The sequence below is a fragment of the Scatophagus argus genome, chromosome 16, assembly GCF_020382885.2.
Source record: "Scatophagus argus isolate fScaArg1 chromosome 16, fScaArg1.pri, whole genome shotgun sequence".
Classification (NCBI taxonomy): domain Eukaryota; kingdom Metazoa; phylum Chordata; class Actinopteri; family Scatophagidae; genus Scatophagus; species Scatophagus argus.
In genome coordinates, this window is record NC_058508.1 from 16,244,483 (window position 1) to 16,270,784 (window position 26,302).

At 41.1% G+C, this 26,302-nt stretch overlaps 1 protein-coding gene across 4 annotated transcripts in view; it reads right to left on the minus strand.

Moving 5' to 3' along the window:
- mrtfbb (myocardin related transcription factor Bb) overlaps window positions 1-26,302 on the minus strand; it is a 70,062-nt gene that overhangs the window by 11,997 nt on the left and 31,763 nt on the right. Inside the window, exons 2-3 of one of the 4 annotated variants that reach the window (XM_046416022.1) lie at window positions 3,262-3,955; window positions 57-122 (exon numbers count right to left, since the gene is read on the minus strand). In XM_046416022.1, coding sequence (XP_046271978.1) covers window positions 57-122; window positions 3,262-3,346 — 151 coding nt within the window. In that variant the 5' untranslated portion in view covers window positions 3,347-3,955. Of the gene's footprint in view, window positions 1-56; window positions 123-3,246; window positions 3,956-26,302 lie in introns of those variants that run through there. The other 3 variants (XM_046416021.1, XM_046416023.1, XM_046416024.1) reach the window with 3 other exon arrangements.

Consider the following 26,302-nt stretch of genomic DNA (forward strand, 5'->3'; position numbering starts at 1 on the left):
AATTCAGGACATATTGCTTACAAAAACTGTCATTTTGTTATAAATAATACACTCACGTGGCATGATGCCTTGCTCCACAAGCTGCTCCCGAGTTCTCCTCTGCTGCAGACAGAGCTGGAGGACTGTGAGAGTGAAGAGACACGGGTCAGAGTTTAACGTTTTACCACTCAGAGCCAAGTCCGCTGAGTCATCTGACAGCCATCTCTGGCTTTAACTGTGAAACCTGCCAGACTTCAAATAAAACAAAGAACTTATTATTCTCAATCAATACGCTACCCCAAAAAACTGACAGCAAACCCTGTTCACCGCCACAGACATCCTATTCACTTCCTGTTTGGGTTTTTTTTTTTTTTTTTTAAGAGTACCACAAGTTTTACAAGAGTTATGCCTGAACAGCGCAGTGCGATTGGCCGATAGCCCTCCCAATGAGAGTCGATATCTCTGTGTGGGATGCAAATGCACAGAGGAGTCAAACAAAGTAACTACAGTACAGGATACAAACAGATAAAAGAGGGATGTGCCAGGAGAGTCGTGCCGATTCAGTAAACTGTTGCTCTGGATAAGCAATAAGATATTTGGGTAAGCGACCATCAGTCATGTTACCCTGACACTTCAAAGACACGACTATCTTCCAGCAGAAACTGTTGAGTCTTGCATGCAGGCCTCCGCATCCAGTACCCGGATGGTCCTCTGTGTTGTTTTCACGTCAATATAAACTGTAGTAAGAGCCCAGTTTAAACATTTATAAACAAATGAGCGTGGTCACATTATTATGGAAGAATAACACGGCTCCTCGCAGGAAAGACGAGGAGTGCGAAGAGGAGGTTAATGGGTGATGGTGAAGAATGAGGCGCCGGCGTGAGGAACTTGAGCCCCTAATCGTCACCAAGTGAAGTTGGCTTAGCTGGAGCTGCTCAGTGGCTCAGGGGGAAACAGCTACTCTCACTCACACACACACACACACACACACACAAAACGCAGACCTGCTCAGCTCTCCTGGGAAAGGCGCTGCGTCTGTACAGGCCTCTGTGACTCACTCTAGCAAAAATAAACTGGGCAGCTGTGAGAACAAGGCCTGGGAACCATGAAATTTGGGGGCAGTTAAGGGGGTGGGATCTCCAGTTGTATGCAGAGCAAGGGGGGACGTTCGCGGGCTTCCACTGGTGGGCAAGGGAACACAGAGTGACAAGTGCTGAGGCAAAGGGTGGGAGGCCGAGACTACTCTCAGAGCAGCCCATCATCTCTGGGGCACAGAACACACTGTGCCCGCCTCGCCTGCTGTGTTTCCTATTACAAACCCAGGCCGTGGGGAGGGGAGGGGGTTATGGTCAGCCTGAGACAGATCATACCAGGAGATTGTAACAAAAAAAAAAAAGCCATTGCTTTGTTTCAATGTTCATATCCACTGCGACTTGGAAAAAAATGCCACAGGCTAGAAAATTTATGAGTGCATATAACGGCATATCAATAAGACCGAAAGCTGCCTTCCAGCCTGCACAAAGAGAATGCAGAGTTTAATTTGAGTGCCGGTATGGGGGTACACCTAACGCCCGGGGTCTTCCTCACTTTGTGCCATCTTGTGTACAACCTGAACCCTGGCTAACCTCTACGTGATGCAAACTGGCTCCGCTCTCCAGCTCACCAGCAGAGCGTAAAGAGGAGGTTGTTGGAGAAACACAGAGAGAAAGCTCTGCTGAAATCCCTACACACTGATGTAATCTCTAATCTGAGACCCATGTTGTTCTCAGCAAATCATCCCTGGAGGTCTCCCATCAGACCTTTTATTTTATTTTGACTTTTCTTTTTTTTTTTCTTGTCAATAGTCCAAATAATAATAATAAAAAAAAAAACACTGTTCCGTGTGGCTTTAGATTCTTCTTGTCCAGACAAGCTTGAATTTAGTTTAGAGACATACTGACACTGGGTTATGTTGACTTTACTGTTATAAATACCACAGACTCTAAACAGAAAATCACTTCAGCAAAGATCGTGGCCGTAATAAGCAGAGACAGACAAAACCAAAAATATTCAGATCATATTGATTTACTAAAAAAAATTGCATTTTTGGGTGCTGCAGCTCATTCAGATGCATTTTCCTACAAGCTGCACTCACTTCGGGCAGAAAAACCTACCTGAGTGCAAGTTCAACCCACTGACTTTGTCTTTTTGGCTTGTCTAAGAGCTGACGTGTGTTAACGGCTGAGTATTAACAAGATAAAACCACAACTCACTTTATCCTTAAGAAGTTCAACAAAGCAGAAATCTAACAGAACTGCGGGAGAAAGTACAGAAGATCAAGTAGGAGTTAAACTGCTGATAAAGGCAGTCAAATCTCTGAATTTACACTCACTGGTAACATCTCAGAGGTGCGTTATCTAAACAGTTTCCCCCAATGCAAAAGGGCCTGAAGAAGAGGCCAGATGCAAAGTGATGAGAAAACACACACAAGTTTCTTTCTGCATGAGTGGGCGTGTACTCAAACTCTGTGTTGACAAACTGGCCTCGATCTGGTTAGAAAGTTATGAATAGTAATTTATTGTTATGCAGTTTAACTAAAATATTGCACACGCAAATTCTGCACGGCGATCCTGAAACAAAGGGATCTGTTTATTTCTTTATTTTTTTCTCTGTTGCCCGCTATAGCTATCCAGTATTACATGCCTTACATACTAGCTTCATGAACTCTGGTAATGAAGAAATACTTTCATCACATGAACTGAAAGATAACCAAGTCCACATTACACCTTTTGCTGCTGCTGATGATGACTACAAACACCAGGGATTTAAAATACACAAATGATGATCAGAATCTCGATGAGCAGCATATTTCACACTTCATTTAATTGGAGCTCCTTGTACGTGCTTGAATTATAGCATGGGAGCATAATAGAAAACCATAATAGAGTTTCAGGGGAGAGCCAACACAAACAGAGACAGTAGGAACTGGTGAGTACTCTCTGACTCTGACAGCTTGATTTGATTTATTACATATCAGAAGACAATAGCCTCCCCTGAAAGAATGATGCTTTGCTTGAATCATCCTGATGAGCTTTACTGCTGCTCTGTCATTTCCTGTTAGGTCTGCGTCTACGTCACTACAACCCCCCCGTTACTGCTGCCAGAGTCAGTAAACATTAACAAGAGTAAAAACCTTGAGCTTACTCCACACAGACGCTCAAATAAGACAACGGACTGCAAGTAAGTTAGGCATGAAAAAGAAACAACAACAACAACAAAAACAAGCACCTGATTTGAATTTACCCCTGCAGATGGAAGGGGTCTCCACATCAAGGCAGGCCATAGAGGACAGTGGCGGCGTGCTTGGCGGCCAGGTCTGGAGTCCCATGGAGTGATGAGGCCAGTGGAGAGCCGGGAGGAGAGTCAGGGAGAGAAAAAGACCCAGCTCTGAGCGAACGACAGCTGGCTCTCAGAGCTGCAAACAGTCCCTCCTCTCTGGCTGTGTGCTGGCCTCAGCAGAGAAAATGTGTGTGTGTGTGTGTGTGCTCAGTCAATGTCAGGAGGAGGGAACAAGGCGCTGCTCATGTTTTAACCCTCGCTAGGTCATTTTGCTGAGAGGACTCATCATACTACAGTGCAAAAACTTGCAGGACTTTTGATTTTAGCTTGTGAATAATCAGGAGGGGACAAAATTGTTTACTGGTAACCAGTACGTAGATCAAAACAAGCTGCTGGGAAATTTGGAAAGCGTACATCTCTTTAGGGAACATTTAGTCTTTCTCCAGAAATATTTGTAGCAGTAAATAACAATGAAAAGAACAACTTCACTGAGCCCAAAGGGACTTGGAAGTTTATCTTTCAACATTTCTTAATGATTAGCTTTCAGGTTTTTTTTTTTTTTTTTAATATGTGTGGTGATAATTGTTTTCATCGTTGTGCTCCTCAGCAGCACCACTGATTCGCAGCAATGTCCAGCAACTCCTGAGAAGACCTGAAACTAAACAGAGGAGTTATTATTAAATTAAAGTAAACAGACAAAGAAAAGAGCAAAGAGCTCATACAAAAACACGCTCAGTCCCGGCTTACAGTGGGGCTTAAATGTTGTCCATTTCTACAAACGCACTAACAGGAAGTGAGATACAAGGGAATTACGCTAATTGTGGCAAGTTCCGTGTGCCTCAGTGGATCCAGGAAGGCTGCTTAGAAAATAAAACCGAAGAGCCGGCATCTGACCCTACAAGAGGATCTGAGGTTACCGTGAAGCTGGAGGGACTCGGGATGCTCTAAGTCCTCCAGCTGTTCCTGTGATGTGACTGAGCGGGACAATGCATGCTGCGGAGGGCCGGACCGCTGTGCTCCGGATTAATAATGTTCTCTTTTGGGATCAAGAAATATGCATGTGGAGCAGCATGAGACAGGAGCGGAAAACACTGAGTTGATAAAGTAAAAGGGACAGTCAGGCACAGTATGTTACGACAGCTCACTGCTGGGACTGAACAATGTTGAGCAAGACCATAAAAATATGGGAGAGTAGCTGGAGCACTTGGAATGTGGAAAAACATCTTTCTGCATGTCACACTGTCCATAAACACGCAGAATTCTTTTGCCATTTCGCAGGTGCGTTGGCTGCAGAAACAAAACCACAGATTTTATGAATGCCTCGTACACCTGTTTTGTCCCACATTCAAAACCTCTTTCCTGCATCAAAGTCTGCTATGGGCTCTCAAATTCTCCATCCCAGTCCAGAAAGATGCTGTTTCTCATCATCAGTAATGATTTAAAAGTCTAATCTCTCCTCTTAGCCCACAAGGTAGCTGGTATTAATTCAAGATGTTTTCCACTCACATGGAAACATTTTTGGGAAGGAAAAAAAAAGAACGTTGCAGCGTTGTCACTGCATTAACTGTTATTATCAAGACATTCCCATATCAGGACATCGTCAGCACATTTTAGCTTAATGGTTATCACACTCATTACAGTATGGCGTCCATGTGTGCCTCATTGGCCAGCTGTTTTTCATTCTCATACGACTTCATAATTACTCAATTTAGAGTGAAAACATACCAGTTTACAGTTGCAGTCACTCAGCGGTGTTTGATTCACAATGCAGGTTTGTGCTGAAGAAATTCTAAGAAATTCTTGTGAAACTGATTTTACAGGATGAACACGACTAAAACAACTGGAGTCTCAGTTGCGTGATGTGCACATGCAGCATCTCTGGGCTGTTGACGGCTGCCCTCCATTACGTGTGTCCACCAGGAAAAGCCAAATCTACATTATTAGTTATGAAAAATTATGCCATTCATTTCATTATTCCTCATGTTTAACAGTGATGGGATCAGGCTAGCTGAGTGAGCACCAGGACACTCACCAAATGTTTCTGGAGTGTTTACGGAGATACAAAGTAAAAAACATCGACTTATAAATATTTTGTAGCATTGTCTCGAAGGCAAAATATTTCACTGGTGCAATAATGCAAGTAGCTTTGATGTAAATATAACAAAACCATTTTCCCAAGGAAAAACTTTGATTGGACTAACTACTTAAGCTGTGATTACGTGCTGGCTTCCAAAGGCAATTCTGATCTAATTCCTAACTTCATTCCCCAAACAAATCATTGAAAAGAGTTTGTTTTCTCAGAGTGGCCTTGCTCTTAAATGGTCAACATACAGTACGTGTTACCAAACTCTGATGTTTCGGTCACTGATTTGGCCCCGGTTTAGGTCCACTTGCTTGTCCCGTCTTGAGACAGCAGAGGCTGTAAGGACAGTTCTTCAATTCATTTTTAGCTGTGCACGAGAGAGACCCTAAATCAATATTGTTTATTTATACTGCATCATATATTGTTTGTCTGTGTGTGTGATGTGGGCTGTTTTAAAGATAAAAACGTGGCAACGAATTGCTCGCAATTGCTTACAGAGCCATCAAATTTTCACCTTACTCCAAATTTCAAGTGTTAATCTGAGAGGCTTTTTGCTTTGTCTTTCAAATAGTGTATTTGTCTATTTATGTCTGTCGGGTTATTACCTACACCCGCTCAAATATCAAATTGAAGAACTTTCCAGGCCCAATATAGCATACTCTGAGAGCTGAAGGCTCACCTCATGCTAGCTTTCTCACTTGCTTGCTGTAACCTGCATTCAATTCATGTTGCATTTTCTTGAGGCAGGTGCAGCGTGGAAAAATAAACTCTCATTTACTCACGTTAGCATATCCTTTTCTATTCACATCTATGCATTTATGTTTTTGTTCAAAAACTTTTAAGGTCTTAATTTTTTTCGCCCTCACGAATGAACAAATTTTCTTTGGTCCATATGTCCAACACACCCCACCATCTACTGGCTTGTTTTGTGCTCATGTGAAAAATCTAGGCGTAGTGACAGTGGGATGAGTAATTCCTGTGACACAGAGCCAAACTTTGCACAATTTCATTCCGGGCCTCCCACTCTTGATGGGAATCTCTGTAATTAGGAGCTGCACATTGCCCAAGGGTGGACAACAACATTTCATCTGTGCCACTACCACAGCGTAACACATTTTCTGCATTACACGGTCCTTGACGATCACTCTCTCGATTGATGGGAGGTTAAAGTTTGCATAAATATCAGCAAGCAAGTGGTATAGAGGAATATATGGCCGTTACTTAGGAAGAAAAAAAAAATTATAAATGAGGAAGAAGGGCCTGTGATGTTGTACCACGCAGTGTTGTCGACACTGTAGGGAAATTTCCAGCATGAACCTTACATGACACTAACCGTCAACTTGTTATCCATATTCAGTCCATAGTTTTCTTCCTAAACAAGAATTTTGCTTTGCTGACACTGGTTTAGCACCCAAAGTCACATCAAAATCAAGCCAAACAGCCACACTACACCTGCACCACATGGACAAAAGCATTGGGACACCTGACTGCAGGTAAAGTAAGGAAAGTAAGGGGGCCAAGCCCAAACCCCTGAAAAACAGCCCCATACCAGTACTTTTGTCTATATAGTGTAGTACAGATATTCAAGATTAATTTACTCTTGAATATCTTTGTACAAATTAATTTGGTTATATGTTGTATTACACATTACTGCTCTTTACATTTTATGTGAAAAAAACAAAACAAAACAAAACAAAACAAAACAAAACACAGACACTTTTGGTCTAAAGGTATTTTGACCAAAACGTTGGATACAATTTTGACCAGAGTAAGGATAGTAGTGGGCTCCAGTGAAAGCTGATGTATGACTTCTCATGATTTTGCCTGATTTGGCTCTGAATGTACAATTTGTCTGCTTAGAAGGCTAACAAATACGACAAGACTGAGAGCAAGCTTTTCCGTCTGAGCGTCTGCTGATCAGGAAGGTCATCAGGAACTGAATATTATTAACTCTGAGTCCCTCCGTGGAGAATTTATTGTCTGAGCAGTATTGTGTTGTTGAAATGCTTCAGTTACTAGACTCCACCTGTGATTACTGGTGGCAACTTAAAGAGTGACACCCCCCGACCAAAAAAAACAAAGCAAAACAAAAAAACCCCCCAAAACAATACAAATGTAAATCCCACTGACTCCACCAAAACTGTTTATCTTCTCCCCTGATTTGTAATCAGCGTCTGAAGTCTATATAAAATTCCGAGTTTAACTGCTATAATGTAACTATTTTAGAGCACTAGGAACAGGGCAATAATGTTTTCCTGTAACTTCACATCTTGCGTTTATCATCCACCTACATTTGCTACTTATGTCATGGCAGTTCACTGAAATAGAAATGAGTCTTGCACAATGTTTCCTTTGTGCAGTCAAAGATGAAAAGCACAATATATGACACAGACAAAAGCCCATTATCACTCGTCAGTCCACGTTTCCTGTACTTATTTTCTACCAGTGATGTCAAACAGTTTGCTGTCACAAAGTTGCTGCGGTGAGACTCCATCGTTGTGATCCTGACAGTCTCATTAGACTCTTGACCCTCGATGCCAAAGTGTCCTTCAGAGCCAAAATCCACACTTTTTTCCTCAGATAACATTTCTTAGAATATCAAAGGACTCAATCTAACATCAATCTAACATACTTAGATTTATAAAATCATCCTCAGTATATCTTTGCTCACAGTGTAGTAGGGTGTCGAGGTCAAACAAAATTTTGTGACAAACAGTGCTTTTAACTTCCATCACAAGACAAGAACAACTCTAAAGGTCAAAAACACTCAAGGAAACGTAAGCCGATTTCAAAACACCACTTAAAGGCTTTGGGAGTTAATTCTGCTGCTACAGCTGCTGATTGGCACGCTGTAATCAAGTTCAGGTGCACCGTGATGAGGGAGTCATCCACACATCTTTCAGCTCTTGTAGGAATTTCCTATAAAACCCAGACTGTGTCAGATTCCTTGTAGGTTTTGACTGGGGTGGTTCCAGGAAGAATCCCAAAGACGTACAATCTGACATTATCTGGATGCAGAGGCAAGACGTCAGACTGAGTAAAATCGATTTTAATCAAACGAGCATGTTGCTGAGCATGTCCTGCTACACTAAAGACAGATGTTCAGTTTGATAAACTATGACTCTGCTAATCAAACTGTAACTCTATAGTGTCAGATGTTGGGTTGTGGGCAACTGATTGCACGGTTATACAACACTGACATTAGTAGAGTTATTCACTATGGTAGTGAAAAGTCTGGCATGTCTACAGTAAAGGCATTAGGTGTATCATATTACACCTGGGCCTTGTTTTAGTCAAAGAAAACAAAACAAGAAGGAGCTTTCATGATGGGATGCAAGTCAAAATGTCCAGCATACTAGCTGTTGCCTGAACATCAGACTTTTTTAAAATCATCAGTATGAGCCTGTTCAACGAGAGCGACTGCATGTCCTGAAAGAGACTGCGGTAAGGCTTGGCGTTCATCTTCATTGGGGACTCTTCACAACACCCACTATACCATCACATCCCATGAAGGCCTCTGCAGATGGTGGGAAAGCCAGAGGGAAACCCCTGAAGGCCTCCATTTTTCTTTGAAGCTGCGCTACAAGCAGCTGCCACGAGAGGCTAAAAAAAGGACAGGCCTGTGGCAGCTTTCATCGCATTAACTTCATCACCAACAACAACTACTTGCACACACTTACCAAAAAGTAAACACACTCACAGTTGCCCGAAGGCAAGCGGTAATTACAGTTGAGCCCGCGCATCAGCACAGCCAAACATCGTTTGTATTTGCTCTTTTTGGAGAACCTCCATTACCAGGGACAAGCACAGACATTCCTTCCCACACTTCTAACAGCAGCAAGCAACGATGATGTCAGTTTGACTAACAGTTTCACCAAGATTAACAATCAGTCAATATTTAACGATTAACCAAGACGACTTGCAAAAATTGTTTTTCCGTGTCATCCAGATACCATGGAAATTGACTGGTCTGACTAAGACATAATGGTGCAATACACAATATAGCTGAGTCATGTCACAGCATCAGATTCATGCATTAAATTCATTAGCTGTGGCATGTTAGCAAGAAACAGCCCATAAAACCTGCTTGTAGTTGACCTCTTGTGTTCTTGTTTAGAGACTAAACGGATTCAGACTTGTGTATTTTATCTCCCATCTTTTTGTCTAAAATTATCAGATCCTTTACAGAGTGACACAGAACTAATCTTTCTGTAGGGTTCTCAGTTTTATGTTAAGACTTGAGATAATGTGATGCTACGTAGCCTACATATGCTGTTAATCTTCTACAAGTTCTACATCATACACACATGTTATATTTTATATTTGTATCTGTGATAAAAACCCTTATCAATGAAAAATAACAGTCGTATTGGCAACTGGCAGACTCAGCCAGTATAAAGTTCATCTAGTTTCATTTTGGAACATAACAGCACAAGATAACAGTTGTTCTAAAGAGTGTTGAGGGTCCAGCAAGCTGAAAAGCAAACATTTGAAGAAGAGTTGAGAGAACGATGTGTACACAGAACAGTGAAACGTTTTAAAAAAAAGACATACACGTACCTCGCAGCGAAAAAACAAAACAAAACATGCACCACATTAGAGATTAACTGAACACTATAAAGCAAGCATGGACTATGCTGCTAAAAATAGCTGATGGTATAGCCAGAACAAGCAGCTGAGTGAGAGTGGAAAAAAATAAATCTTTTCTGTGTGTGTGTGTGTGTGTGTGTGTGTTTGGGGTATAACAACATCCCCACAGACTTGACATCATACAAGAAAACAAAATGTTACAACTGCAGCGAAGGGCGGGCAACTTCTTCACACTTATCCTCTAACATTCCCTGATTTCAACAACCGTAACTTTCCCATAAGTCTAATTAACCCTCGAGTGGCTGTTGCACAGAACACGAGACCTCCCCTCTCTGCTTCCTGGTCCGACTCAGCCAGCAGTGTGCTTGGCAGGGGGTCGGACAAGGGTCGACCACAGACAGAAATAACCTCTTGTTTGCTCACTGGCTTGCTACAACTGGTGGTGTTGTTCTAGGAGCCGGACAGACTCTCTGTGTTTTTGTCCAGTATCGCCGTGGATCCTGAAACCCAGTGACAGGGATACTGTGTGATACTGTGGGTGGCAGCTTCAAGAAAACATCACTTAAGTAAACAACTAAAATAATTAAAAAGATAGAAAAGGTCTTGGCTGAGTTATTTAAAACAAACTCGCATAATGTCAGCGTTGTTGTCGTTTGTTCACATCTAATGAGTTCACAGGAAAACAAGCAGAATGGAGATTAAAAAAAATCAATAAAGTATTCTTTTCTATGAAATAAAAATTGATTCTTTAAAAGCAGTTCTTTAAAATCTTTTCTGAGTAGGTGAAGCAGATTTTTGCATTAGAGTGGGACTGCTAATCTAAATTCTACTTAATGCAATCACAGCAGCACTGCTGACTCAAGGGAAAAGCTTCTTATTTTACATCAGCCACTGTTTTCTCATTGCATTAAATGTATGTGCTTTAAATTCAAATGACATTTGCAGAGATCTGGTTTCAGTGTCTGGCATAGGAACTGGCTGTTGTGATGATGACATCGGACAACCGGAGTTTAGAGGTTCCTGAAGCATGGAAAAGAAAAAAAGAGTAGAAGTCATTAATCCAAAATGCTGTTAATGCACAGACTTACACAGAGGCGATGCCAACATTTTGCATCACGTAACTTTTTCATGCCTGAGTGGAAAGTGAGCCCTAATAGCCCTCTATTAGGGCTAAGTATCACAACTAAAACACTCCAGCGACAGGATTAAATATTAATTGCAGGATCCAAAATCCAATACACAGAGGCCTTTTAACTCTTCAGTTTGAACATGTTCTTCCTGGATTCTCCAACAATACCGACACAACCTAGCAGTTTGCGTACCATTTCTTTTTTTGTCACCAAAAAAAAAAAGATCAGGAATAGCATTTGCTCATTGGAATAACAGGTAACAAAAACAGTGTAACTATGGCCTCAGCCTCAGGAGAGACAGACAGTCAGAACACAGTCCAGACCACAAGGGAAGCATTAACTGTGCTCTAAATGCCAGGAATAAAAAGTGTGCAGTGTTGCTTTCAAATGAATGCTGTATAATGCAGCATACACACTAAAGGTAGCACAAAGTAAAATAAAAGTCATATTAGTAATTATGGACTTAATACCACCAGAAATGTTTTACAAGATGTGACAAATATCAGAATCAAATATGACACTGAGTTGCATTTTTACTGCATAACTGGAAACTAAAAGCACCTACCTAAGACCTCCCCCTTTCTCTGTCTGTCAGATATACTCCCCCTATTCAGCTACTGTCATCTCCCTGCAACCGATTTACTTCCTGACTCGACTATGGGAAACAGTGAAGTTACCCTGATTACGGACATTTCCTTCCTCCACCATTCACAGCAATGCCTGGAATGGCTGCACTATTTACTCAGGCCTGAAGCAGTAAACTGCAGATCCCACACCCACATGGCATATGCATCACAGGCTGCAAAAGGCCAAGGGTTCCTGGGAGAGCAGCTTTCCTTAACCGGGGCAGAGGAAAAATGTACTTTAGCAAAAGAGACATGATGCAATTTGATAGTCTGATCAAGTTGTTCGGCATTTCAAAGGCTCTGCTCTGCCTGAATCCATGGCTGCTGCTGTGCGAACCCTGGACTGGATTTCAACTGGATAGGAGCACATTGCCTCTCTGAGTGGTGCCCCTCTGGCTTTTGGCCCCCCTGAACCCTCCCCTCAACTACAACTAACAACTATGTTTGGGAGCCTAAATGGCTTTCACACCCACTTCTTGTGGTTTCCAATTTGAAAAACAAGCTGTTTTAAAAAGCCCCTGTGAGTATAATTCTGCCTCACTAGATGTTGAACTAACCCTCACTCTGGATTATAACATCAACAAAAAATAACTGTCATGCTCCTTAAATATAGGCTCCACTTGACAGTTAAAATAAAAGAACAGACATATTTTCCAATGGTTGTACATTCTGAATTGTCACAAACAATCAAGCAGGCTCACCTGCTTCCTGGATCATGGCTCACCTTGCACTGCGGGATATAATTAGACAAAAACACAACATGACTTTTGCACTGTACCACTGAGAGAGTCTCCCAGAGGGGGGCACTGTGAGCTCACATTTGCTATCTGCAAACAATCTAACATGACCACATGTATATTAATATCAGGATTTATTGAAGCATTTTGTTAACCCCCTCATGGTGAGTGGTTCCATTAGGCTGGATTGGACTTAAAGGGACAACATGTAAAATATATCCAGACTTTTTAAAGGTAGCTCCAAAAACAAAGGGGACAGTTTATCAGTACAGTAACTGCCAACAGCCGCTCACTTTCCTGTTCTACTGTAGCTATAGCTACTGTTAGCTCAGTTAGCCGTGGAGCTAGTGGGACAATAGCTGACTGGATTGTACTTGGACCACAACCTTGGATCATCGGCAAAGGGGCTCAGCTCGACTGGGACCTGTTGCACGAATACAGGTGGACACAAGACCGGGACTGGACACAGCCAATGAGGCTAGTGGAGGCCAATTTGACCACAGGGGATACAGTATGGATATGATTTACAGTGGACAATGGGACACTCACTGCTCATACAACACAGTACAAAGACATTTTGGACATGTCAACACTGTTGTCTCTTTTTCAGCATTCTGTTGATGATGTGAGCTTAGTTTGTTTCGGCCTGTTTTATTTTGTAAGTTGCACCTTTAATGTTTATATATGCACCATTCACTGCCAACAGATATTGCACAACAGCACCAGCATCTCAGAACACAAAAACGAAAACGAAAACAAAAACAGAGAAGCTCGGATTACAACACACACAGAGGCAATGTAAGGTCATTTTGTGTTGAGGAAGCCATCACTCTACATCACACTATAACTTTATATAGCAAATAGCGGTTTGGCGCCATATTCGTGTAGCATTCATGTATAAAATATGATGTTTGACCACTAAAACCATTATCTGAGGATTTATTTATTGTAAAGATTAATTTGCTACATAGATATTATACAGTATAGGGTGATATCTTTGCAGGGAAAGGTACTTGTATTGAGTTCATTATTTTATTTTAACTAAATCATTCATAACCAATATTCTATCCTCTACATACTGTAGAGGATACTGTACTTTCTACATTAAGAAAAACTTTGATAAAAACATGTTGCAAAATGTGAAACTCAGCATCACAAAATGGCAGACTTTTATTTATTTACTTCCTGATTGAGCCTTGTGATTGACCCTCACTCAGTGTCAGCTGGGACTGACTGGGATTGACTCGATTGACTCATGACTGATGGACAGATGGCTTACACTGCCATCTAGTGTAATAAAAGGGGACAATTACTAGGTGCCTTCATCCATTTTCAAGTATGATGTAAATTAATGGATGTCTTTCCATTCTAAGCTGAAGATCATAAATTGTCACATAATGAAAGAGGCAACAGCAAACAGCACCTTTGTTCATGGATATTTTTGTGAGGAACGAAACCAAAAGCAGCTGCAGCCTATCATCTCTTCTGTCCATCACAAAGAAAAAAACCCCAAACTATTACCACAAGAGCCAGCAAGTGACCAAACACATTTTTCATTTTGCTTTTTAAAACATCACAATAAGCAATCATGTGTTATCACCTGCTGCGTGGAGGAAAATATGAGATAAATTTTGGATTGTCGCCTGAAAGATGGAGGCCTAAATTACCAGCTGTGGTTGGTTCTGTCTCGACTTGCAGTCTAAATGTCTGCACAAGAATCATCCAGTGTTCAAACTGGCATGTCTGGCAAAGATGGGCTCCTGGACAGTCTTCATCAGTTAAATTACTTGATCTAGAAGTCCAGTGGCATTTTCATAAGGTAAAAGTCTGGGTTGCTGGGATCTACTTAAATAATTACACATAAAAACAAACCTCTAACCTAAAAAATCCTAAAATCTGCTTTGCACAGAGAAATGAGAACATTAGAGGAATGATCAACCTTTATAAAGAAAGGACCAGATACGAGCTTGAACTTCATCACAGACACAAGGGGGCAGCGAAGTCTTCGAGAGCCGTAGCTTCTTGGCTCCTTTGAATCTGGGAGGTTAAAATTATATCTGAAGTGTTGCTTCAGTACCACACTGTGATAATTTTAAAATCTTTTCAGTCCATATGCCCTCCATCGGCTCTGTCCAAATATAGAGCTAAAGTATGAAGCTACAGGAGTGTGATAATATTAGTCAGTGATTCTCTCCCTTTGAGGCGAATCGTTGGAGTGAATCCATCATGATTCTGCAAGACGTTATCTGTTCTGAAATGTCCAGCTTTATTAAAATAACGCTGGATGAGGTACCCGTGATCAGGATAAGTGCATTTAAATTTACATTCACATTTATTTCACTCGTTTCAATATATTATCTTTATGAAGTGTGAAGGGGAAGGAAAAAAAGTTTTACTGAAGCACTTTCTGTAAAAAGTCCTACTTTTTGAAGAGGATTTTATAAACAGGGTGATGGATGCTTCCCTGTGTCGCTACATCAAACACAAACTGAAAAAGCTAATGAATCAGCACTACACATAACAGCTGTTTCTATGTCCTCAGGAGTGTCTTCTTAAATGTAAGCTTTACATTATCAAATCAAGTGGCCCCTTGGGACACCATGTCTAGCTGAGGACCAAATTAAATAAAAATAAAAGGTAGGATACACCAAAGATTTCTTCAAGGTTGAACTGTGCAAACATCCATCAGAGTTACAGCTATCTAAATTCATCTTGTTGCTTTGGTGTGACCTACAGGCAGTATTTCGTACAATTTGCAATAATGCTCAGAGTTGGTGTGTCTGTGTGATAAATTCTGTTGCACTGAAGTTATAAGAGGCCCCTTCTACATGAATCTGGAAGCCAACTGGAAAATTTCATGGCAAAATTAAAGGGCCAGCGTGTAGGTTCAGTAGCATCTCGTGGTGAGATTTCAGATTGCATAACCCCATTGTCCCTTCGTCTCGCCCTCGCCTACAGTGACCGATAAAGGTCCTGTCTGGGTCCAGAGTTTGGAGGGCTCATTAATATTGCAAAAAATTCTGTAACTTTTGCACTCCTTTAAAAACTCCTTTAAAAACACACAATTTGGACTGCATAAAATTTTGAACAGAATTTTCCAAAAATTTGGAAAATCTGGAAAAGGGTATAATTGGACACACGGTGGCACAATTGGGTCTGGATGCACATAAATAAACTTGTACCTTAGTCAGTGGCCTAATGAAACTTGCTCTATCCTCATGGGACACCAACTCTTTACTGACAGGCAACAGCAAACCTCATCATCAAACAAGTGGGGGCAGCCGTGGCCTAGAGGTTGGAGAAGCGGCTTGTGATTGGAGGGTCACCGGTTCGATCCCCCCCCCCCCATTACCCGGCTGATGTGCCCTTGAGCAAGGCACTTAACCCCCCAATATGCTCCCCGGGCGCTTGATGCTGCCCACTGCTCCTGTGTGTGTTTCACTGCATGTAATTTGCCGGGTGTTGCATGTGTGTTCAGCTAAGGATGGGTCAAATGCAGAAGTCAAATTCAGTATGTGTATGTAAAAATATATATACTGCTAATAAAGTTGATTCTTCTTCTTCTGCACTTCTCCTCATTTTCTCTAAATAGCCCAATCATCTTAATAACTGAAGTGCTCATTTTTATCTTAATATCACCTTCTGATGCTAAACTACTTTACCATGACATCTCTGATAGGAAAGGACGCATGTTGTGCAGGCAGAAATAAGTTGTGTGGTTTTCTAAAAGCAACCCATGCTGAACTCTTAACTGAATAAGTAACCTGATTATACATGAGTCACTTTATGTTCGTACAATGTGTTGCACTCTCAGTCTATAGCAGTGACTAAGGTCTATACAAATAAACCAGCTCCACCTTGACTCTCACTGAATGTAAATGTCAGAACAGTTTGAGCGGTGGGACAGTGTCATTTGACAAAAACTTCAATGGAGCCACAGAGACGTCTCAGCGCTATCATCCAGAGAAGACATTTGTTATAAATAGATAAGAGTCGAAGGGTTGATATGAAATCCCACCGGGTACAGTCGCTGAAAGGCTTATTAGTGTTTTTCCTTCTTCTGTTTAGATTGTGGTTGTTCATTAGCGTTCCCATAATAACCCAACACTGACACAAAAGGACACAGTCACATTGTAATCAGCTATTTGTTTAAGGGGTATTTGGCAGATTGCAAGAACATTTTCTCTTCCATTTGCTTTTGCATGCTGATTGTTTATACTTTAATTTAAATCAACTGACTAACCATCATAATCAGTATCAGTATCACTTTATCAACGACGAGCCGTGGGTTCAAATGCACAGTAAAATCAACACAAACAATTATAATTCTACTGTAAATCTACTTAAAACCTACTGAACTAGGAAATTTAGGGAGTTTTAGGTCAATGAATCAATTCCTCAAAACAGCTGGCGGTCATTTCTTGTTCAGTAACTAGTTAGTCATTTAAGCTCTGATAAGTATAATTAAACATAATTAATATAATTAATAAACAGTATTCTACACTGTTTTGTCCAGTAAAACGGACCAAACAGGTGCCTGCAAATTATTCTGCAAATTTTGAAATGCTGGAAGCTGTCCCTGAATGCAGAGTTTTTTATTTTCTTTAAAACAGCACTTTTATTTTTGAGGGCTTTTTCACCTTCACTGGATGGTGAAGAACGCAGACAGGAAATGAGAGCAGAGACAGAGTGGTTGCCAGTTGGAACTGAACCAGCGTTGTTGTAACCACCAGACGAGGGTCTCCACAGCACTTTACTGTTGTGTCGTCCACCATGATGTCGAGTTAGCCATTTTCAGACACTGATCAGTCTTATTAAAAATAAAAATAATTTCTAGTAAGTCACTTTACCTCACACACATACAATACATAATTAAAATAATCTGTGTTCATATTCAGTGACTGAGAATTCAGTGTAATCAGAATCAAATGCCAATAACACAAAGACCCTCGTGTGATTATCAGTAGTTTTGGTTTTTTTAATTTGCATGTATTGGTACAGTGCGATGGCAAATGCGTATGTGAGGCTGTCATGAAGTAAAAACCTAATTTATAGCTGCGATACCTTCAGTTGTTAGGTGAAATTCAACTCCACCCAACAACTTGAGTAATAAAGCTGTGAAAACACTGTGCAGAGGGAACAGCGTGGAGAGACGTACGACTTGGGAAAAGTAAATCTGCAGAGAGAAAGTCAACGGCAGCAATGAATGTCCATCCTGGCTGCGGTGAAATAGAGCTCTGACAGGAGCTCGGGCAAATAAAAGGACTATTTGTCGTAAAATGGAAAAGTCTTCTGGCCCTGACACAAATTGGGCAGCTTGATCATGTTGTCAAAATAGTGTCACAAACTGTGCTTTGACAAGAAGAGGCAGCATCGCCAGCTCATTAAAACAAGCTAACATCACTCAAGTTGACAACTACATTGAAAAGTTATGGAGGTTTGCGGATCTGTCAAATGGCAGAGAAATTAACAAAGAAAAAAAAAACCACACGACTGACAAGTGAGAATATGAAAGACTAGAAAATTCAAATTCAACACACATCAGCTCGTCGTGTGTTAGTGTGACTGAATGTTTTCACATCGGTAGATGAGGATGTGCCGGGCAGACCTGAGACATTCCCTCAAAGGTCAAATTTAGCTTCAGTTTGATTTGAGTAACTCAGCCAAGTGTCTGCAGTGCGTGTGTGTGTGTGTGTGTGTGTGTGTGTGTGTGTCTGTCTGTGCACACTCCTGCCAAATTCTCCCAGAGTGCATGCTAGGGAGATCATCTTTGCTCCAGTAAAATGTGTGGGCTGAAAATAGGCCTGATCGAAGAATAGTGTTTCATATTACATTGCACAGGAGACCCATGCAGGTGAAGCTCTTACTGATGTCCCCTTCACTTCTCCAGACTGAAGTCTCCACTTCTCCCGGGCAGCACACTGTAGACTCTCACAGGACACCAGTCAAGGACACATTATCACAACAGCAAACCAGTGGGAGCTGAGGGCAGTGAAATGCGCAAACGGTACATTTTCTGTCAAACCTAAATGTAAAGATTATTGAAAATTGAATTGATTATTGAATTGAATTTAAAGCAAAGTAATTATAACATAATTCTTTGTGTTTTGCTGACAGGATTTAGCTCTTAAATAATTTTGCCTTTAATTTCATTATAAATGTTCATACAAAAGTTATATACACGAGTTCATTATCGCTCAGCTCCATATTGTGAGTCATAAACATCTCGGTCTCTTGAGCAACACACTGCCTGATTGTTTTGTGGCAAAACTGTTCTTATTCTTGTTAAAATGAGTAGGACTTTGCCTCTCAAGCTTGTGCTTTGAAAGCCACTCAAAATAATAAAAGAGGCCACAAGCACTGTAAACATAGTAATGGGCATTTTGTGGGCTGGCTCACCTGGGAGTGGGCTGGACGGACATTTAAACATTATTGCTACTGTTGAGTCACAGTTCTCTGGGACATGTGCCAAGGCTGGCAGCCCAATTCTGGATATCTCTGCTGTGGCAGGTCCACAGTTTTTTCGCTCCAAGCAGCTAATGTTCCCAGCACCAAAAGCATTACGACCCCCCACCACAGACCTACATATCTGGGTCTCTCACATAATGCATCGCCCGCAGCAAGAATGTTTTTGAAAGGCAAGGTGAACAGTCAATGACATCTGAAAATAACCACCTGCAGCTGTAATTCTTGACACGGGAGAAGAATTCTCTACAGTAAAGCTACGAGCATACGTCTTTTTGTTTCACTGAACTTTCAAATAAGCAGCAGCGGGGCCTCCTGGGTTAGTGTGTAATGTCAAACTTTTGAATCATGGGTTTGAATCCGTCATCCTCCATCTCTCTGGAATATACAGCTCAGATTTCCATCCTTGACTACACATTCAAAGCATTTAGTGGAATAGTGTGACATTTTGGAAAACAAGCTTGTCCACTTTTTGGTGGAGAGTCAGAAGTTTTAAACAACTCTCCTAGTCCGATCAGCCACAACATTAAAACCGGTGACAAGTGAATAACATTAATCATCTGTTTACAATGCAATGATCTGTGGGGAACCCCTGGGTTCTGCCAATCATATGGTTGTTCTTTGACACACACCACCCACCTAAACATTGTAGACCAAATACCCTCCCACCTGGAGGCCCCACCCTCAATGCACGGGACCCAAAGGATCAAACATTTTGATGCTGGTGACCACAAAATACCCCCAGAGGTTCAGTGTCCCTTCCACCGACAGGTCAGAGCTGGCAGCTCAAGGGTGACCAACAAAATATCAAGCATGTCGTATTAATGTTGTGGCTGATTGGTGTGCGTATGTAAAGTATGAAGCTACAGCAGCAGAAGCAGCCAATTAGCATAGCTTAGCATAAGGCCTGGGAAAAGAGAAACAGCTAGCCTGGCTTTGTCAAAATTTGCAGACAAGCATCTCCTAAGCTCACTAAGATGTGCAAAAACCAAAGTGTGAAAACAATAATTAGCTGTTTTACAGGTGGTTAGGACTATTTCTTGGCCACGATCAACAACTTCCTGGAGTCTCTGCAGGTTGCCTGGCAACTGCTCAGAGCCAAAAAATACTCTAGCCTGGCGCAGAACCCCACCGTAAAACGGCAAATTGTCTGTTTTTTGCATGGATTAAATAAACAAGATGTGTTAATTGGGGTGCTGTAGAGGTGCTGGCAGGCACATTTTATTAGTTTTTAGAAAGAGTCTGGTAGCTGTTTTCCCACTTCCAGTCTTTTGCTAAGCTAAGCTAACCAGATGCTTGCTGTAGCTTTTATCAAAGAGATATGAGAGTGGTATCAATTTTCTTGTTTAATTCCCTGCCAAGGATAAGCATATTTGTTTTGTCAAACATTTGCTGTAATAAAAAATCATGGTATAACATATCATACATCATGAATCTTATCCTATCCATCTATCGGTCTGTTGAAAGGATGGTGATGGGATTCGGGAGGAGTGAGTGAGTGAAATCTCCACTGGTTGACAGACTGAAGCAGCCAGACAAGCATTTACTCTGAGCGGTCAGGAGGCTCATTATCCCCTGCGAAGCTCACACAGTTAGAGAAGTGAACTCTCATCTTGCTATAATGAGCCTGGCATTCCACTAGAGACTTTGGCATGAAGCTGGCGAGGTTGCTCTGCAGCTGACTGAGGGAAATGAGCAGGAGCCTCTGATGGCGCCCTCAATGGGCTGTTAGGTATCTACTGCCAGGCGCCACTGCTTCCACTGCTCTCTGTGGAGCAGTATGACCTGACTTCCTACAGACAGGCACTTTCTGTTTTCTCCTACTAAGTCAAATGCTGGGTATAGACGGTGAACTAATAGAATTCTTTGTTTGTTTTGGTTTTAATCCCCGGGTTTTTGTACTTCTGTAGTTTTGCCAAGTATTGCGGTTCTAGCTTTTGGTTTCCTTTAATTTATGGACTAATGTTGACATGATTATTGATAAGTGATCGACGAGTATTTTCACAGCTCTCTGTCAATATCCTTCACGGTTATTTTTAGTGCAGTTCAGCTTTTTCTTAGCCAGACCTTTAAGTCTGATGTCTAAGCAACCACAACAACAGAAATACATCGACTTACAAACGAAATGACAATCCGAAAGAATGGGGAGAAAAGACCAGAGGAGAAGAGAAGAGAAACAAAAGACATGTTTCTAAAATAGCCATTTTTATAAAAATAACAGAAATGTTTCACTCTTCTTTTCAACAACAGCTTTAAACTGAGAAAGAGTTCTGAGTCTTTCTGGTGGCTATTTCCAGATTCAGAGGAGTCAGATATTATGAAGTCTCTCAGACTCTCCGTGTCAGAATAATAAGCAGACGTACCTGCGGGTATGTCGGTGACCGAACACTTCAGCCAAGTTCAACTGTTTCTGGACTGAATATTTTTCTTCTTAGACAGAGCGGCCTGTCTAAGAGTCTTTTTGTGACAAAGACGCCTCAAAAGAACTGAAGAGGAAACACATGTATACCAATTACAGCATCTGAAACATCATGGGAGGTTGGACAGTAAGCTGATAATGTCAACACGCATTAAATGCTTCAAAAAGTCCAGTGCTTCTCTCACGATACGTTTTTTTGTTTTTTTTTGAATCCTTCTTTCTTGTGACTTGAATGTGTAGCATCTAAACACAAAAGGTCACTTCATCTCAAACCCTCTCAGCTTGGCTCTCAACTAATCACATTTTGTTCAGCTTCTTTCTGCTTTGAGAAGACTTTTCTAAAAGACGCCCAGTTTTGCACACTCCGTTTCAAAAGTTTGTGTCAAAAACAGAAAAGTATCAGCGACGAATCTGAAAAAATGCTTTGGACCGCTGCGAGCTGCCAGTCCATGCAGCAATTGGTCTGGACTGCACAAAAACCAAATTAAGCACTTTTCTCGGAGACGTAGTTTGAGCTCGGATTCTAGAAGACACACTGGACACACAAAAAGAAATAAACGATTTGGGAACTAGGCCACTTTGACAGCAGCGACTTCAGCGAAGACGAACCAAGCTTAGAACTCTGCTGCTTTGCCAAATGCACCATTAACAGCTTGAGAGAAATTAAAATTTATCAACAATACATCTCGGGGCAGTGATCTTCAAAAAAAAGACAGTTTCCAGCAGAGTCTTGACCTTGAAGCTCATCAGACTTCAGCATCTTTTCATCTGAGGGAAAACTCAAAGTAATATCCTGCAGCTGTAGTACCAGGTCATGAAATACTTTTCACAGTACAGTGTGCCATCAGGTCTGTCTCACTCATGGTCATCCTGGCAATTTCTCTGTTACCATGACAACATTTCTCTGCACTCCTCTGCCTGTTGATTGTGTGGAAAATGCATGAGAAGACAAAGGAAAAATGTCAGGCGCTGAGAAGCAGCGACTGAACGCAGACAGTCACCAGTGACTGCCCTATATTTGACTAGAAATTACTTAAAGGCTCAGCTTGATGTGTCTGAGATGTTGCGTATATCACCAATTTTAGCCTCAGTGTTCTCAGCTATCTATAGTCCTGGAAAAGTGTGTCGCTCCATCTTACAGGCCAATCCTTCTCTGTCATCCTACATTAATAAAACCAGTCACATAGTCTGAAACTCAGGTCTGGCTTTAAGAAGGATGATCTGGAGGAACCACAAATGCTTGATATCTCGTGTAATAGTATATAAACTCACAGCTGCACATTTTGTTGCACCCTTCAAAACTGAGACTGTAGGACTAAAAGCACAAGTCAATTCAGAGACCTGATGTGCATGCATGTTTCTTAAAAGATTCAACTATACCACCTGGTGGCTCCGTGAAGCATTTTGCACATGATCGGGGAATGCTGTATATTGATAATATACCAAACAACAAACTGAAGAAGCTAACTTCTAAAGTTTCTTGTCCTGTGATTTCTCTAAAGATGTCACAGGACCTTGATGATTGAGGTAAAACTTCAGACATTTATACTCCCATGTTGCTGAAAGTCTGCAGGTGCAACTTGTAAAATATGCTTATTCACTTTCTTGTTGAAAGCCAGAGGAGAAGACGAATCCCATCCTCACCTCTATATGGTAAAAACCAAGCAGTTGATTAGCCTAGTAGAAACAGGAGGAAGCATCTAGCCTGGCTCACTCCAAATGTAACAAAAACCACCTTCTGGCACCTCGAAAACTAATTAACACATTATATCTCTGTTTAGATGTGGCTTGTTGTTGTTGTTGGCTATGTTGTTTTTGCACTTGTTTGGATGACGTAAACAAGATGGGTTGATCAGTTTGCTTTAGAGGTTATGGCGGATGGATTCTGTAAATTTTGGGCCGAGTCAGGCTAGATATTTACCCTAGTTACCCTTAAACCAAATGTGATCAAGTTGATAAAATCTACTCCACAATCCTATGAAGACTGTACCCTTTTCTCTAATTTGAAGACAAAGCATTCGGCTTCTTTAATAGCATCCATCTCCCACTACGACTCCATATGTTGTCTCATGTTAGAAGAATGAGCGAGTCATACAATATCAAGAGAATCTGGAGATGAAAAGAAACCACGGGGCTGAGAAAGTCAAATCAGAAGGTCATGTACATCTGTTTGTGTGTCTCACTTTGAAGCGGGGAGCTTCAAGCCACGCTGACATGAATAACTCATACAGCTGTGAGCAGAGGTCATAACACAGGGGTCACATGACCAAAGACTGTCTGCATGACACTTCTGCTTTCTGCTGATTTCCCAGCCTTCGTCACAGGAACTGCTGACATATTAGCTACTATAAAATAGTTTTTTGGTATGTATATTAATATCGAAGGAGCAAATGCGGCTGTACCTGTCTATTGAAACTGCTGTATTGATCTTATTCTAGAAAGCACATTTTTGCAATCTGAATCCCTTCAACCTGTACAACACTGTGATGTTAAAATGACACGTAAAGGCGACTGATTAAAAAGACAAAAGATAAATATAGAGCGTTAATGAGCAGGATTAGACTAAAAAAAGATCACAGGCAGATGTAAGTGAGCAATTTGAGTGCTGATCAAAACCAGAAGAGTTGAAGCTGAAGTGTGAATATGCAGCTTTTTTCGCTTTTAAGATAAGTGAAGTGACATCAAAACCACTTCAGAAGGTGATACTGTCACACTGCTGTTGACACTGGGTGTAAATGCAAATGCAATTCACTGCACTGTTGTTTTACAGTTCTGACTCACCCTTATTCTGACTGACAAGATTCTTGATTCCAGATACCAGTGTAAGGAAAATACAATAGAGGAGGAAAAAACCTCATCTTTATGCAGGTGAGAGGGTGTATGTGTCTAGTCTCATATTAAATATAACTGTCATGTGCAGTGATATTTAGGAGATCTTATTTTAATACTTTCAGCCATAAAATATTTATGTTTTTCCATTATTTTCTGATCCAAGACTCCGGTGTCTCAGCATGCCTGCAGGTGGTTTGTGGGTTTCTTTCAGGGGAAGACGTCCCTCCATGTACCAGTTGCACTGACTAACCCTTTTGTAACTAAAAGGGATTACGCTAAAATCTCTAACTGCGTGAAAATTTAATTAGGGTCTTTCCTCATCTGAGTAAAATTACGACACCCTCTTCTGCCCACCTGAAGCCTGACACAGAATGACCTGAGCTGCTGCATTTTCGCGACTGTCATAGCACGAACTGCTCGTACATATTTGATTACTGTAATCTGAGACTAGTCTCGTCTCAACAGCTACAGACTTTTCATTATTGTGCTGGTCAGTTTTATTGTTGCACCTTGCCATTTTTTAAAAAAAAATTATTCATTATTTACTCAGATTTGAAATGTCAAACTTGTTTGGTGCCTCACGGAGGACAAGACAGTAATAACATAACAGATCATGACTGATTGAAAATAAATGTTTTATTCATACAGACTAACCAACCCCAAACATCCTGAGAGACTAGATTTGTGTGTGGAATTGAAAACAAATACTGCCATACTATAACTGCATCCACTCTATTTGTTTTATGTAGTTTTACTGTAAAGTATAAAAACCCTCACTGTATGATGCATAGTAACATAAAAACAGTGACTCATCAACAATGTTTCAGTGGGTGTCAGTAACACTGACCAGCCTCACACCAAGAAACCCAACTGGTGGAGGATAAAAACAGCAACAAAACTACAACGCATTTGTTTCACTTGGCAGTCACTCGCTCTTTTACACTTTGCAACCCAACATTTAAATAAGATGTCACCGTCTGGAGTTTATCTGGTCCTAATAAAACTGTAGTGCTTTCACTTTAAAGGAACTCTAAAGTTTCATCCTTGGGGACTGGGCAAACTATTTATAGGAACTTTAAAGATGCACAAAGACGAGACAAGCAAAAACTCTCCTGACAGCCAATTGTAAATAAAAGTAGCCTCCCATGGCTAAGACGATTCAACATCAAAGAAAAAAAAGAGTGAGATTTCTCAAGTGGCAGATGGTGAGCCTCCTTTCACTAATCATAATTTTAGATAAAAAGGTTTCCTCTAAAAATAAATCGCAGACTAGTCTTTTTGCAGGCCCGTGGCTGTCAGGGCCCCTTCATCATCTGTTGGTGTTTGTAAACGCCCGGTAATTAATAGCTGACGATGCATGGTTGACACGCAGTCTGTTGCATGAAACGAGCGTTGGAAAAAGTGCACTGCATATGATCACAGAAAGTTTGAGAATATAACTGTAAGGTTAATAAAACTCTAATTCAGATCTGAATGTTCACACTCAAAAATCTTACTTCACATGCAGGCTGTATTCATTGAACAAACTAGATTCAAAGTTGTTGTAGGCCAAACTGTGAGCACATTTAAATCAATACGAACCGACGCAGGTTTTGAACGCCATCGTGTGCTCTTCCTTTTCTATGTTAAGACATGAATCTCTTTTTTCACAGGTGGTGGTGCTGGTGGCTCCGTCACTGATGCTAGCTACCTCTTGGCTAGTTGCACTAGCTGTAACGTTACCCTCCTGGCTGTGGTCCACCTCTTGGCTGGAGTTATCTGGAGATGCTGGAAAAATGTTGCTCATTACATTATTATTATTAGAGTCTAAGGTGGACAGATATGTGGGTATATGGCACCTACACAATATAGACTGAAACCTGAACACCTGAACCCTGCATTTAGCCTGAACGACGCTGCTCAATTCAAAACCTTTACCAGCAAGGCAAGGAATTCACTCCAACTTTAGACTTTAGGTTGTTGGTTATGATAAATACCAGAAAATGTTTATTTTTGTTGTTATAATTAGTAATGGTGCACACTATGGTTCAAAATAAAATTTGGTCATCGTAGCTTTGATTTAGAATGGACATAAGCTCCACAGGCATCTCCAGTAGCAGGGCCCCAGGAAATTTTTCCCTTTT